Below are 14,873 nucleotides of genomic sequence, written 5' to 3' on the forward strand. Positions count from 1 at the left end.
GAGGAATCCCAAAATACGGGCGAAACGTTCGTTTATAATCGTTATAATAAGTATCACAGATAAACGCATCTTAGAAGCATCAAATAATAAATATTTGTTGTAAAATTGTTTCTTTTACTTGTCGATATAAATTTGATTATCTTACAGTTGATCAAAGTCGATTAGGTAAATTAGTTTTCATACAGGCAAAGCACAATCTCATCTGATTATTTCTTATTGTTTAACCTATTTACTATAATTGCATTAGTGTCAAATAGATATTGACCTACTGGAGGTCATTTGATCTATCGAATAAACATGACTCTTTGTAATATTCATCGTGATTAAATTTGTCGAATTATCCATTCTGCTAGGGATAAACATCTCGGTTTACTGATTTGTATGGTAGTTACACTTTAGAACTTATTTTGGAATTCTTTTACTATGTCCATTCAAAAATAAATGTCAGAGGAAAGAAAATCTAATTACTAAGTGGAAATTATACAACATTATCATATTCACATAGAGGTAGTTTGTTTAGTTGGACATAAATAGTGACGAATGTGATAATCTGGGTAAAAACTGAAGGAAAGAAGTGTTAAACATGGTTTAAAGTCTTTTGAATAAGTTCTCAACCGCAAATGCCCTGGTACGGCAGAGAGTTGGGAGAGTCAGCTCTCCCTCCCGAAATGCTCTCACATAGCCACGCGTATATAGCCACTAACAAGGAAGTCCTACTTACTACCTTCTCGAAGCATTACTGTTGTTTATGAAATTGAGAGGACGAAAAGCGAATTTTCAGCGCTTGAACCGGGTTGGTGGACACGGAAAATTCACCTAACGGAATTGGCAAATCCTCACGTTCTCAGTTTAAACTGAATTTTGCATTTAAAAATGAATAAAACATTCATTTTTGTATTAGTTGTTTAAATTTTCCCGTTAATGTTTAGGACTGCAACTAACCAATCTCATATTGGCATGTGTGGATTGCCTTTATATTGTCTTAAGTCACAAGCATTATAAGCAGAGATGAATGGTGACTAGCAGTTTAATCCAGGACACAAGTTTGGTTCTGTTTGGAGCTTATCAACTGGATGTACCTAAATTCTAGAATCGATGTTCATCCCTGAACTTGAACCCGAAATCAAAGACAAATGAACTCATTAATGAGTATCGTATGTTCACTCGTAGCTTCCAGATGGGTGAAAGGTTATTTATTAAATCGTATGAAGGTGATAGGAAGTGGGAACCAGGTGTTACAGAACGTCGGATTGGAAGTGTACTGTACCCAATCAGGAGAAATGTCGGAACGTGTATAGGCATTTAAATCAAATTCGAAAAGACGACAAAACACTGATCCTGTTGTGAACAAAACACTAGTTGGGGACAATCGAATGTATTTAAGCAAAGATTACAGACTATCTCAATAAATTCTGATTACCAAACAATGAACAGTCAATTTGCAAATTAACAACCAATTGTTTCAATCTTCACTGTTTCTTCTCTTGTTCCATTGCTCATGCATTTTCCAGACGTTTGCGTTTCATTTCAGTTCTTTCCTCATCGGTCTTCTGCCAAAATACATTCTATTGTCTGACCCACACCACATACTACTTATATGGATATAAGTAGACCACACCACAATCCTACAAAGCCGACTCCCGTTTCAATTGCTCGTGGATTCATCTCCAAAAAACCCTCAGGCCCGCGAATGTAGAAGAAATAAACTACGCATTATTTACAAACACACTAGGTTTTTATACAAACCAAAGTAATCAATAAACTGATTATAACTCAAGAATCGTATGATAATAAGTCAAGGTCAAAATAAAGCTAATGATAAGAGAAATACGAATATGAATAGTTCAGTTACGTAATAATTGTACAATAGGAAATAGGCATATTACATTGATCCATAAATAGACCTAAAAGTTACCACTCGTAATTCACCAAGGGATATAACACAAAGCTTTACAACCTTCCAGAGTAATGAGCCGCAACAGGAATGTGGTAACCAAGTTTCAGGTGGATCCAAGAAAAATGTCTTACACAACAGACTTTAAAAGGCGGGATGTGTGAGGACGATTCACAGGTGAAGTTGAAGAAGCACAACATATCCAATCCCCGTCGCCAATTGTTATAACTTGTGCTGGCAATTGTTATTATCTTGTACCTGCCTATTAGAGAGCAATGATTTACTGATCGAACCAGTGACACATAAAACTCGTCCAGAGTACTTATCGATCCTGCTATCTGCCTAGTCTAGCTAGCTAAGTCCAGAATACGAATAACAGCCTCTGCGGTACAAATCGTTATACTTCAAACATACTGAGTTTATATACCAATCAAACAGACTACATCGTATCATAAAATAGGAAACAACATCTGTAGAAGATTCAGCCCAAAGTGGCTATGAATGTGGGAGGCATTAAATAATAGAATGGGGATAACTCAAGAACGGTAGTTCGCATAATAACAGTTCATAGGTCAAAACAAAATTTATAATAAAAGGGATATGGATATGAATGGTTTAGTTACTTAACAATTATACAATAGGAAATATACATATCATATTGGTCCAGAAATAGTCCTCTAAAGTTACCATTCATAATTCTCTTCGGGATATAACACCAGACAAAGATTAATCAAACTGACAAAATCAATATTACACTTGATTTATAACAGAAATTTCCATTATATAGGTACTTTTCCCAAATTAATGAAAACAAAATTATCATCTCATTTAATTGTATCAAAATCAACAGACCATATTACAGTTAAACTTCTTTCTAAATGTCTATAGTATGAGCTAAAGTCTAGTCTTAAAAGAAGGTAGTTCCAGTTAGTAAAAGTTAAAAGGGTATATGACGTGATTTTGTTTGATTGTAATGGGTATTACTTAATTCAATTGAGTTTTCAAGTATAAAGCAACAATTGAATTTATTAAATTTAGATTTTGGCTATTGTATAATGTCTGTTTTTCATTTCGATAATTATACTTGAATTTTATTCTTTATTGTTGTCGATCGAAGATAGGGTACCATGGAAAACCCGGAAGCACTGGACAGCCGTTACGTCCTATTGTGGGACTCTTCAGCAGTGCGCATCCACGATCCCGGCTCACGAGATTCGAACCCATGATCTACCAGTCTCGCTCCAGAGCAATTAACCGATAGACCACTGAGCCGGCTGGCATTTAACGATATTAACGTCTGACATTAACCAATCCACGAAGTTTGAGCAACCGTTCACCGATTGTCTTCAGTGAGTTGATATATCAACAACAGACGTGGTTGAACTCCACTGGTCACTGCTTACCACTAGAACTCAAAATAACTAAACACAATGAACTAAGGCCAATAGTCATTTTTCACGACAATCTTTAAGCTCTAATCCTCCTAAGTTTTTTTCATAACAACATATAACATAAACCATACACAGAACTAAGTGCTCTTGCGCGAGACTGGTAGGTCCTGGGTTCGAATCTCACGAGGCAGGATCGTGGATGCGCACTGCTGAGTAGTCCCACAGTAAAACGAAACAGCTGTCCAGTGATTCCAGGTCTCCCATGGTGGTCTAGCTTCAAATGACTCATGATTTCAACCATGAAAATACTGAAATTTCCACAAAATCCCTTCTCATTAAAATGAATTACTGTTAGACATTGAAAATATGGGATTTCACATTTACTAAGATAGATTAGGTATTCATGCACGAGATTGAAGCTCTTGGGTTCAAATCCCCTCTACTAATAACAACAATTACAGAATGGGATTTGTAATGTCTGTTAGTGAGTTATAGTTGCTAGAATAAAATAAAGATTATTTTACAAACAGTAGTAGTAACAGTAACGATATTATTATTGTGTATTTTAAGAACGTTAGACTTTCAGTGAAAATTTTTTTATAGAAGCAGAAGGATAGAAGGTAATATGAAATACTCTAAGATAACTAGCATGTAATTCATTCAATAACCAAGCGCAGAGCATTTTGATGACCTATAATTATCTAACATTACTTCAGTTAGACTGACGTAAAAGTTAAAAGGTTTTAGATACACAATAAACTAAATTATTGACTTAGAAAAAAAGAGTTTGGAGGGTTATGGTAAACTGACGACAGAATTATCCACAAACCCACTGAGAAGCAACTTGCAAAACTTGACCAAGCCTTTCCCCTAAAATTTCTGCACGTGATTTAACTCTCCTCATTATAACAATAGAGTACCTTCATAACGGTGCAATATATAGTTTCGCATGTTTTTCTTCTGTTTTCCAGAAACTCACCTTAATGTGTAATATGCGATTACTGAATATATATAGTCATCGAGCGATTTAATCAAACAACGTATGAGCTAGAGGGAGGGATAAGTAAGTAAGCTGTAACATGTGATTAAGCATACGTTTTCAAACAGAAATGATAATTGTCCAAGAATATACAAATTGTTCCTGTTCGAATAATACTGTGTAAATAAGAGCTTGACAAAACAAACTGTAAGCAAAATTAAGTGTAGGAAAGATGATATAACACCAATGGATATAACTTGTTATATTGATCACTCAGAATTTCGATTTTGATACGTTCACCTATATCACCAATACAATCGGTGGCGTATTTGCCAGTTCACACGCAAATCAACAACATTTAAGACTTTAGAACGTATTGACTCTCGAGTTCTTTCATAAATAGTACCTAACATGAAGGCGTAAAGAGAAAACAGACTAGTTGACTATTGTATCTTATTCAACCACGACTCAAAACTTACTCCCGTCACCCCATGGATGAGCATAAGCCGCTCATCAGCATTCGCCATCCAACTCTGTCCTCAGTAATCCTTTCCAGTTGTTTCCAGTTGCTATTCATTCTTCTGATGTCTGCTTGAAATTCTCAACTCAGTGTGTTCTTTGATCTTCCAACTTTGCTCTTCCGCTTAGGATTCCAAGTTGGCGCTTTGCATGGTGATGCAGTTTGATGTTTTCCCCGACTTATGTTCTATCCACTTCCAACGTCCTTTACAAGATTTCTCTTCAGATAGAAGTTGGTCAATTCTTTCCCATAGTAGGCTGTTACTGATGCTGTCTTGTCAACGTACAATAATCAAAGAACCACTACAATTCTCACAAAGCAAAGTGTGAACACCAAAACTGATACGAATGAAGGTTTATTAAACTCAAAAACATTACAACCATCCTAATCGATAATACACTCAACATATATTCATCGCTCACTCATTTCCAATATTCATCAGAATAAAATCAATCCAGTGCTTCCTGGTTTTCAATGGTGGTCTAACATCAATCAATTCATAATTTGTAATCATAAACTTAATAATCTCCACAATCATTGTATTTTGCTAATCGTGTGGATCTTGTTTTATTTAAGCTGTAGTCTAATGTTTTCTAAAACTGCAAATATCTTTGACCACTTCTCTTGCCTTCGCCAACCTCAGGGTCAATTAATCAATGGTAATTCCCGCTATTAAATCACCTAATTTGACTAATGTACTTACAATCTTTCTTTGTACTATCATTGTTTTAACGTTATTATTATTATTATTCTCGTGAATATATGATTCATTTACTTAACACTCATCTTATTTAAGTATTCCCTATTAATTTCTTATAAAATATTTACTCAATATGGTCTTCCATTAGACATATGATCGAATTTATAATTACACTATTATTCCTCTCACTCGATTTGATCCATATTGATTCTGATCATGAATCTTATAATTTCAATTGAGATCATGAATCAATCAATGTAAGGCAACGATTGAAAACCTGTAAGCACTGAACCGCCGTTCTTTCCTAGTATGGGACTCATCAGAAGTGCGCATCCCCCATCCTGCATCGGAATCCCAACCCAGCAAATTCGGTCGCTCACGAGAACTCTTAACCTCTAGATCACTGACTTAGCATTCAAGAGTGTTAATTTCTAACTTCAACCAATCCACCATATTACGCGACCATCTTCCATTGTCTTCAATGGATAACTATCTCACACTTTTATAATTTCACATGATGTATAAGCTGATTTAAAATCCTAAATTCACGTGCTATACCATTAAACCATGCATTTTACCCTAAACCTGGTCACTTTTTGGATTATTAATTTGAATATATAATTGTAGAACCTGAAGAGCATTTATTGAAAAGAATATTCTTCGTTTATATATTAATATTTTCATAGTTGAAATCATGAGTCAATTGAAGCTAGACCACCATGGAAAACCAGGAAGCACTGGACGACCGTTTCGTCCTATGGTGAGATTGCTCTGACCATATATAAGTCTTTGAATATGATGGGGATTTCTAAATAATCATTTCATGATTGTCAAATAGAGGGAGTCCATCAACTAGTGAGTTTATCTTCCATTTTACAAATCTATTTCTTGTCAATAAAATTTGACTTTGCAAGTAGTAATAATGATATTATAAATGTCTTAATTTTTAGTGTTGTTGTACATGAACCTGGAACATATCCAGATTTAGAACGAGAAGGATTGCATGTTGAACCAGGGAAGCTAAATGAAATCAATTATCAGCCAGTTTTATGGAAAAGACTTAATACACCACAAAATCCATGTCGTGCCGAGTTTATTGATCGTAATCCAGAATTGGCTAGCATCACTGATCACAAATTACCTCGATTAACTGGATTAGATTTTGCATACGCTTATAATGATTTAAACGTTTCCTATAGATATACTCAGTCCCAGTGTATATTGTTTCATCAACAAAAAGATATTATTAAAGAATGTGGATGTCAGTATATATACAATCCAAGACCACAATACCCTTCAAGTAATCTTCCATATTGTGGTTCAATACTAGAAGGTGATTTTGATATATTGGCACTAGCTAAACGTATCCAGTGTCTTACAAGTGGTCCTTTAAATGTAACAGTCAAAAGTCAGTACGAATCTACTCTGTGTCATCCAAGATGTCGATATTATACATATGAAAGTACTATATCAGTTACGACATGGAGAGCTGTTGACTGGCAATTACATTGGCTTAGACAATTGAATAGAGCATTTAAATCAATGCAATATGATGTGAAAATTAATGGAGAAGATTGGAATATCACTCAAAGTAATGGTTTTCATCGATGGAAGGAGTATTATGAAAAAGACAATCTAACAAATGTAAGTTTGAATCTTCCCATCGATGTTTAGGATTGCAACTGGTTAGTCTCTAATTGGCATATGTGCATACTGTGCGTATTGCCTCGATATACCTTAATTCACAAGCATGGTTAGCAGAGATGGATAGTGGCTAGCAGTGGAATCCAGGACGCGCGTTTCGTCCTATTTTGGGACTCGTCAGCTGGATGTACCTGCATCTCAGAGTTGATGTTCACTCTGGGATTCGAACCCAATACCTTTCGCTTCAAACGCCATCGCGTTATCCACTCGGCCACTGAGTCCTGATAGCCACTTGCTTGTGCAATGGAGTGAAGTTTAAATTCAATTAGTATTGTTTGTTTGAATTTTTCCATTGATGTTTAGGACTGCAACTGGTCAGTTACTCATTGGCATATGTACATACTGTGTGTATTGCCTCTATATAGCCTTAATTCACAATCATTGTAAATGAAGATGGATAGTTGCTAGTGGTGGAATCCATCCAGCTCACGAGTCCTAAATAGGACGAAACGCGTGTCCTGGATTCCACTGCTAGTCACTATCCATCTTTGTTTACAAATGTAATTTGTTATCAAGTTTCTAAGTATCATCTGGTTGAGTAGTTCTCAAACATTTTATGATACAATGTATGTTTTTGTACAATTTTATTAGCATAGAAAATGAGTTATCTTTGTCTAACGATTTTCAAGTAATAATAATAGCAACAATATTAATAGTGGGAGAAGGAGAAAGAAAGAAAGAAAGGAAGGGAGGGAGAGAGGAAGGAAGGAAGGGAGGAAGCGAGGGAGAAAAAAAGGAAGGAAGAGAGATTAGAACACAGAATAAAAGTATATCTATAATTAAGAGAAAAACATATTGCTAAGTGGTGATTTTTGACTTAAACCAAAGTTGTGCTTTATAACATGCTCATACGTTTCCATTACTGAATATGAAGTCATTTAGCTAGTTCAAACAAGAAGATTATTGTATACTTAGCATTTAGGTAGAAATTTAATTATCAAAAGGGGTTTTTGTAGAGATTTAGCATTTTCATAGTTGAAGGCATGAGTCAATTGAAGCTAGACCACGAGTGAAAACCTGCAAGCCATGGACGGCCGTTTCGTCCTATTGTGGGACTTCTCAGTAGTGCGCGTCCACGACTTCGCCTCTCGAAATTCGAACCTGTGTCCTGGTTTTAAATCTCGCGATGCGAGCTCATGGATGAGCACTGCTGAGAAATTTAATTCATTTATGAAGATATATAATTCATAGAGATAGCACGTCTAGTAATCATTTGCTAAATTTAAACGATGACCGTAACAAAATAATTTGGATTCATGTTACGTCACTTACTTACTTTCTCCTGTTACTCCCAATGGAGCATAGGCTGAGATATTCTTCAAATGCGTCCTTAAAGTATGTTGATATTATACGATTAACAGTGATCCCTATGTCGTAAATTTCAATGGTCAGTTTTTGTGACATACGTTTTAACTTTAACCGGTTACAAAAGGTGCATAATAAAAATGATGAGACTATAATTCATGGACGATTTTTGAACAACGCTTAAATGACCTTGAAAATGTATTCGTTCAAAAGTTGCGGGTGCATACTGAATATATTCATGATATAATGAATTATTAAAGTGTCTGTCGGTTGAAGGGAATTGAAAGTTTTCAGAATGTTCAGTATATAACCTAGTAGATGAGAAAACGGTCGCCCACCAGGAACCTCCATCGAACTTATTACTTATACTTGACAAAACAAACAAACAAAGAACCACTACAATTCTCACGACGCAATGTATGTACACCAACACTGATACAAATGAATGTTTATTAAACCCAAAAACATAACAACCATCCTAATCGATAATACACTCATCATATATTCATTGCTCACTCATTTCCAATATTCATCAGAATAAAATCAATCCAGTGCTTCCTGGTTTTCAATGGTGGTCTAACATCAATCAATTCATAATTTGTAATCATAAACCTAACCATCTCCACAACTTCATACTGATATGAAAACTAGTCAGAATTATCAGAAACCACATGTTGTATATCATGCTGAGTATAGATTATGTTAATTGAATACAAGAATATTGTATGTTAAGGTGAATAAAATATCATAGTGGGAAACAAACGGAAGTAATGTTGATTGAGAATCACGACTAGTGAAATTTGATTTCACCTTTTCAACCCTGTAATATCATTATTATTTCCAGTGATTTCAGGATTGGGGATTGTTTACATTGTCACGCTGAATGAGTAGGATTTGGCAAATGACTGAATGGTTTTGACTAGATACAATAACACATGCCTTCATAGCAGCTAAATTAGGTTTTTGTGAGATCCCAATATCAGTAACGGATTATATTGAAAAACATTCGAATCAGTAAGCTATTGGTTTTCGAGATCCTTTGTATAACAATTATTTAATTGTAACTAATATGTACACCAATACATACACGTAGGACTACCAACTATGCTCTACGTTTATTGCAAAATAGCACTTTGTTACATTACGAAACCTACTCTTTCAACGAAAGTAGTAACAGTGGTAACATGCCATAATAATTATCTAGATATTGGTGGTCAAATACTCTTCACAGTGAAGTGGAATCAGTTTTAAGGAATTATTTACCCTGAATGATAACCATTATAGAGACTAAACGACTAGTTTCAGTTTGCATGAGACAGGAGGTTTGATGGCCTGTGTTATTCCTGGCGATGATGGTCTCTCAGTTGATCCAACTTACTTTTTCGAAACATGCATCAATGCAAATGTAAGCAATGTGAATAATAAAGTTTACTGTAGTTCATTTTCTCATACAGTAATGTGTAACAATCCTAATTAAATGAATATCTGAGAGATCACTATCAGACTCTTTTAAATCTCAATGATAAAGACTCTATTATGTTTCACCGTTTATTAACCTGATGAATTTCCACTAACGATTTCATACGACACTGTAACATTTTCACACAGAATATCTGACCGGTACTTCATTGAGGAAGATGAGTAATTAGTTTTATCAGAAGTAAATTAGAGGATGACGGTTAATATAAAGCTTTAGAAGAATGAAACACATAAGTGATTATTTCATTTGATGCAGATTTCAATGTTTGAGGTATGACTTATCCTCTGAATATAGTTGTACAGTTTATTTAGTTATGATTCTATCGCCCTAGAAAATTCGCCGGTTACAAGTATTTGACAATAATGGTAGTAGAAAGTGGATATTGACCGAATTTAATAAGAACAATCTTTTATATTTACATTTTAGGCGGTAGAAAATTACTTTCACAATTAAATTATTTTATTGTGAACTTGTAGATTTTCAGTACTCCTTTGATCACCACCCGGTGATCAATCAATTCTGATTACATTTCAGTCCTACAAGAAATCGGTCGCTGCCCGAATTGCCCAGTGGTAACATCTCTGACTGTGAAGCTGGGTGACACGGGATCGAATCCGTCAGGGGGCGCCAGTTCCGTAAAGATTACAGGTACACCTTGCTGATGAGTGCCAAATAGCATGAAATCCGGAGCCAGGGTTTCCTGATGATCAACTCCAACCACCATCTTAATTGTATATTTTAATTTGGAAAATGCATAACACTTATGTCTTTAGAAATTTTTGGTGTATTTCATGATAGGTACAAAATTATTCATTGATATACTTGTTTAATAGATTATCTATTTGTTATTTTCTATTATTTTCTCTTCAGATTTCTGTGAATGCAATCAATGACCTCAATCTTCAAGGTGATAATTTTGCTTATGTTGTACTTAAACGTCGTGCTAGTGATGTACGTGTTAGTCAAGAGAAATTAGTATTAAGCATTAGTGTTCTACTTAGTCGTATTGGTGGTTTATGTTCACTAAGTATCGGATTAACTGCAGCATTCATTGTTGAACTTATTGAATTTACTTATCGTTTAGCAACCACTGAAAGATCAAATATTAGACGTAATAAAAGTATAGAGAATAAAACTCATAGCAACAGTGTTTCAGATGGAGAATATAAAAACAAACTGAAGCGAAGTGCAACTTGTATCTAATCAACTTGGAAAAGAGAAAAAAACATTCTAATTTATCTCTATTTTACTTCATTTGAATGTATATTGATCAGTATTGATTTGAATACAATGACAAAGGGTGTGTAGACATACATTCTATAGATAACCGATAGTTCCTTGTTATTCAAATGGTGATCTATCCCTATTGAATGATACATTTTCTGCTTAACATTTCTCCTTTTTATTATTCCATGTAATTTATTTGTAAGTAAATTTTGTCACGATTATTTTTATGTAAACATTATTGAAGTGGATTACTACTTTAATGTAACCATAACAACAGGATCATATATAATGTTACATGTTTTGAAGTATTTTCTCTCTTTTAAATTGATTACTTGGGATAATAATTCTATGGGTTAAACACCCCTAGTGTATGTTTTTTGTAAATCGATGAATTCGATGTATGATTACGTCACTTTTCTGTTAAGTTTGCTACATTAACTTGTATTTGGGTTTATGGTACCAAAGTATTCAACTCACTGATTCAAGATATCTTTGATATTACCAAATGTGACTTTAAAATAGTATTATGAGTTTTACATAGTTGAAATCATGAGTCAATTGAAGCGAGACCACCAGGGAAAACCTCGAAGCACTGTACGGCCGTTTTGTCCTATTGTGAGAGCATCCACGACCTCGCCTCAAAAGATTCGAACTTAGGACCTATCAGTCCCGCGCCAGAGCACTTAACCGATAGACCACTGAGCCGCCCAGCATCCAATGATGTTAATGTATAACTTCAACTAATCCACGAAATCTGAGCAGCCGTTCACCAATTGTCTTCAGTGAGTTGATATCCCAACAACAGACGTGGTTGAACTCCAATGGTCACTGCTTCCCACTAGAACTCCAGGAAATATCTCTTGAAGTCATTCACCAGTGAGCCTATGATGAGTTTGTATCGATGCATCTTGCTGTTTTCTAGGCAAAGCAAAGGCTAATAATAGGACTCCAGTAAATATATACATGGGGAAGATAGGGACAAATCAAACGATATTTAAGATATTGACATTTTAACTAGAGAGAGATATGTAGATAAGGTGTTACATACGACACACGTTTATACAGCCAAGATAGTGACCATAATAGTACAAGGAAACATGAGAATTGTTACTATCCGAATAACATTATCAGTTAACTCAGTTAATAAAAGGGCTTAACCGGAATGTAACCATAATCAAAATTAATTGTAGTAGAGTTGCTATATCACTATTGTGATTATTATCATTTCGAAAAATAAGCACACATTTGCAAACATGCAGCTTTGAAAAAGAAATTCTTAGGGAAAAAGAACTTTTCACGGAACCAATCTTTCTTGTTTTAATGCATATTTCACGGATGAACTAAAGTGAAGTTACGTCCCATTTCGGAATAGTGTAAACAAAGAAATTCATGAGTACAAAATATACAAAATATAAACCTGTTTCAAAAGTTTCATAGTAAATCAGTGGCCCAACTATCAGCGTTCATAAGCACTTTATTTACTGAAGATTCACATTTCTGATCGCAATGTAAATGAAATATATCGATAACAGAACCGAAGACATAAGTGAAACTGATTACTGGAATCAATAGTAATATAATTTCAACAGGAGACCGATAGGTCCTCGGGTTGGAATCTCGTGAGGTGAGATTGTGGATGCGCACTTCTGAGGAGTCCCATAGTAGGACAAAACGACTGTACAGTGCTTTCAGTTTATCCGTGGTGGTCTAGCTTCAATTAACTCATGATCTCAACGATTAAAGAAAAGTAATATAATTGTTTGGAAAATTTATGAGTCACTGCTCACAAGTAAAACATGAATTCAGCACTGATATTGAGATTTATTAATAACCATCTAAATCTAGTTAAACGAATTCACAAGTCTGGTATGCTAATGAAGTGAGAAATTACAGGAGTGGGGAAAATCAAATTTCTTTGAGCACTAATTACAAACTATCTCACTAAAATCTGATAACCATACAGTAAACAGTTCCTTTGCAAAACAACATTCAATTGTTTTAATCTTCACTGTTCCTTTTGTAAATATCATCGGTTCATCTTCTCTGATTTCGTTGTTCATGCATTTTAATGCCGATTGCGATTCATTTCTGTTCTTTCCTAATCGATCTTCTGCCAAAATACATTCTATATCTGACCATCATCATACACTACTTATATGGATATAAGTAACCCACATCACGCTATAACTTGGAAAAGCCCACATAAATCTGGGAAATTACCTTCTGAGTGTATTCTAGTTCTAAATATGATTGCAGATATACTTATTATAATTGATTATGACTGAGGAACACCTTTTATGAAATTGCTCTAGGCATCTTCATGATAACTGAAAAGTTTATAAACGAACATAATTCAATCTCAATTATGATTTGACTAGTCTTTTCATGGACATACCATTGTAGTGAACGAGAACTCAAGTGGGAACGAAATTACGAAATTACAGAAAATCTTATTAAAATCTGAGAACCATACAGTAAATGATTCATTTGCAAAATGTCAATCAATCGTCCCGGACTTCGTTGTTCTTTTGTTTCCACAGCAATCATTCTCCGTTCTCGTTCTCTTCTGTTTGATGTTTTTAACCTTCCGCCACCAGGTATTTCACTTTCGAATGGTGAAACATACTACTTTTATTTGTCTACCTCTGTAACACACACCACACCATTACTCATACCTTAACGTATGTAATTTTATTTCAAATAAAAAAATCCAATAAATATACTGTTGGACAACAGTTTGAAACCAGTAAAAATAATTATTTTCCCTCTAACTGACCACTGAGTTTTAAAGCCTCGTTCCTGAGATGAGTGGAATGAACGAGTGAAAGAATAAACTAATAAAGACGAAACACATTTGAAGAAAACAGTAACAATGCCATATGACAATCTGAGAAAAATGAGAAATCAGAATTTAATATGAATGAAATAATGCTGTGGTGTGGTCTACTTATATCCACATAAGTAGTATATGATGATGCTCAGACATAGAATGTATTTTGTCAGAAGATCAATAGGGAAACAACAGGAACGAAGCGCAGTCAGTATGAAAATGCATGAACAATGAAATCAGAGAAGATGTAATGATATTTGAAGAAGGAACAGTTAAGATTGAAACAATTGATGGTTATTTTGTAAATTAACTGTTTGTTATATGGTTATCAGAATTTAGTGAGATAGTCTGTAATGTGTATCTAATTACATTCGATTGTCCCCAACTAGTGTTCTGTTTGCTATAATACGACTGCGATTTATTATTATCTACATTTGATTACTTCAGTTTATCTTGATTGAAAACTCTTATAACTTCTTCACACAAATCAAATTAACCATTTGTTAAATCTGTACCAATTTATAGACATATTTTCATCTTTCATAAACTTTAATTCATTATCATAAAAGAGAAGAATCCTCCCCTCCATCATTACCATGGTTACGAAAAAAATATTAGTAAATTAGAAAAAAACCTCAGTTTAAATTAACTGAATTATCTAATGAATTCTATATTATTTTACTTATTTTAACACATAAACATCGGTGGAAAGGGGCACCGAATACATATGTGTCACACAAGTCACTTGATTTGTATGAAGGCTGTGATACTGCACGGGTGCCAAGATCGAAGCAGGTGGTTTTCTTAAGGGACCAAACCCAGAGCCAAACATTGGCTTATCAT

At 34.5% G+C, this 14,873-nt stretch overlaps 1 protein-coding gene across 1 annotated transcript in view; it reads left to right on the forward strand.

The window, feature by feature from the left end:
- The window catches only part of Smp_052630 (Amiloride-sensitive sodium channel,putative), a gene marked incomplete at both ends in the record, with an annotated part of 17,646 nt that extends 6,470 nt beyond the window's left edge, over positions 1–11,176 (forward strand). Inside the window, 2 exons of the mRNA XM_018789687.1 lie at positions 6,435–7,075; positions 10,881–11,176. Coding sequence (XP_018646448.1) covers positions 6,435–7,075; positions 10,881–11,176 — 937 coding nt within the window. The remainder of the gene's footprint in view (positions 1–6,434; positions 7,076–10,880) is intronic.
- Positions 11,177–14,873: the final 3,697 nt, after the last annotated feature.

Source organism: Schistosoma mansoni (genome assembly GCF_000237925.1).
Source record: "Schistosoma mansoni, WGS project CABG00000000 data, supercontig 0134, strain Puerto Rico, whole genome shotgun sequence".
In the NCBI taxonomy this organism is placed as follows: Eukaryota; Metazoa; Platyhelminthes; class Trematoda; order Strigeidida; family Schistosomatidae; genus Schistosoma; species Schistosoma mansoni.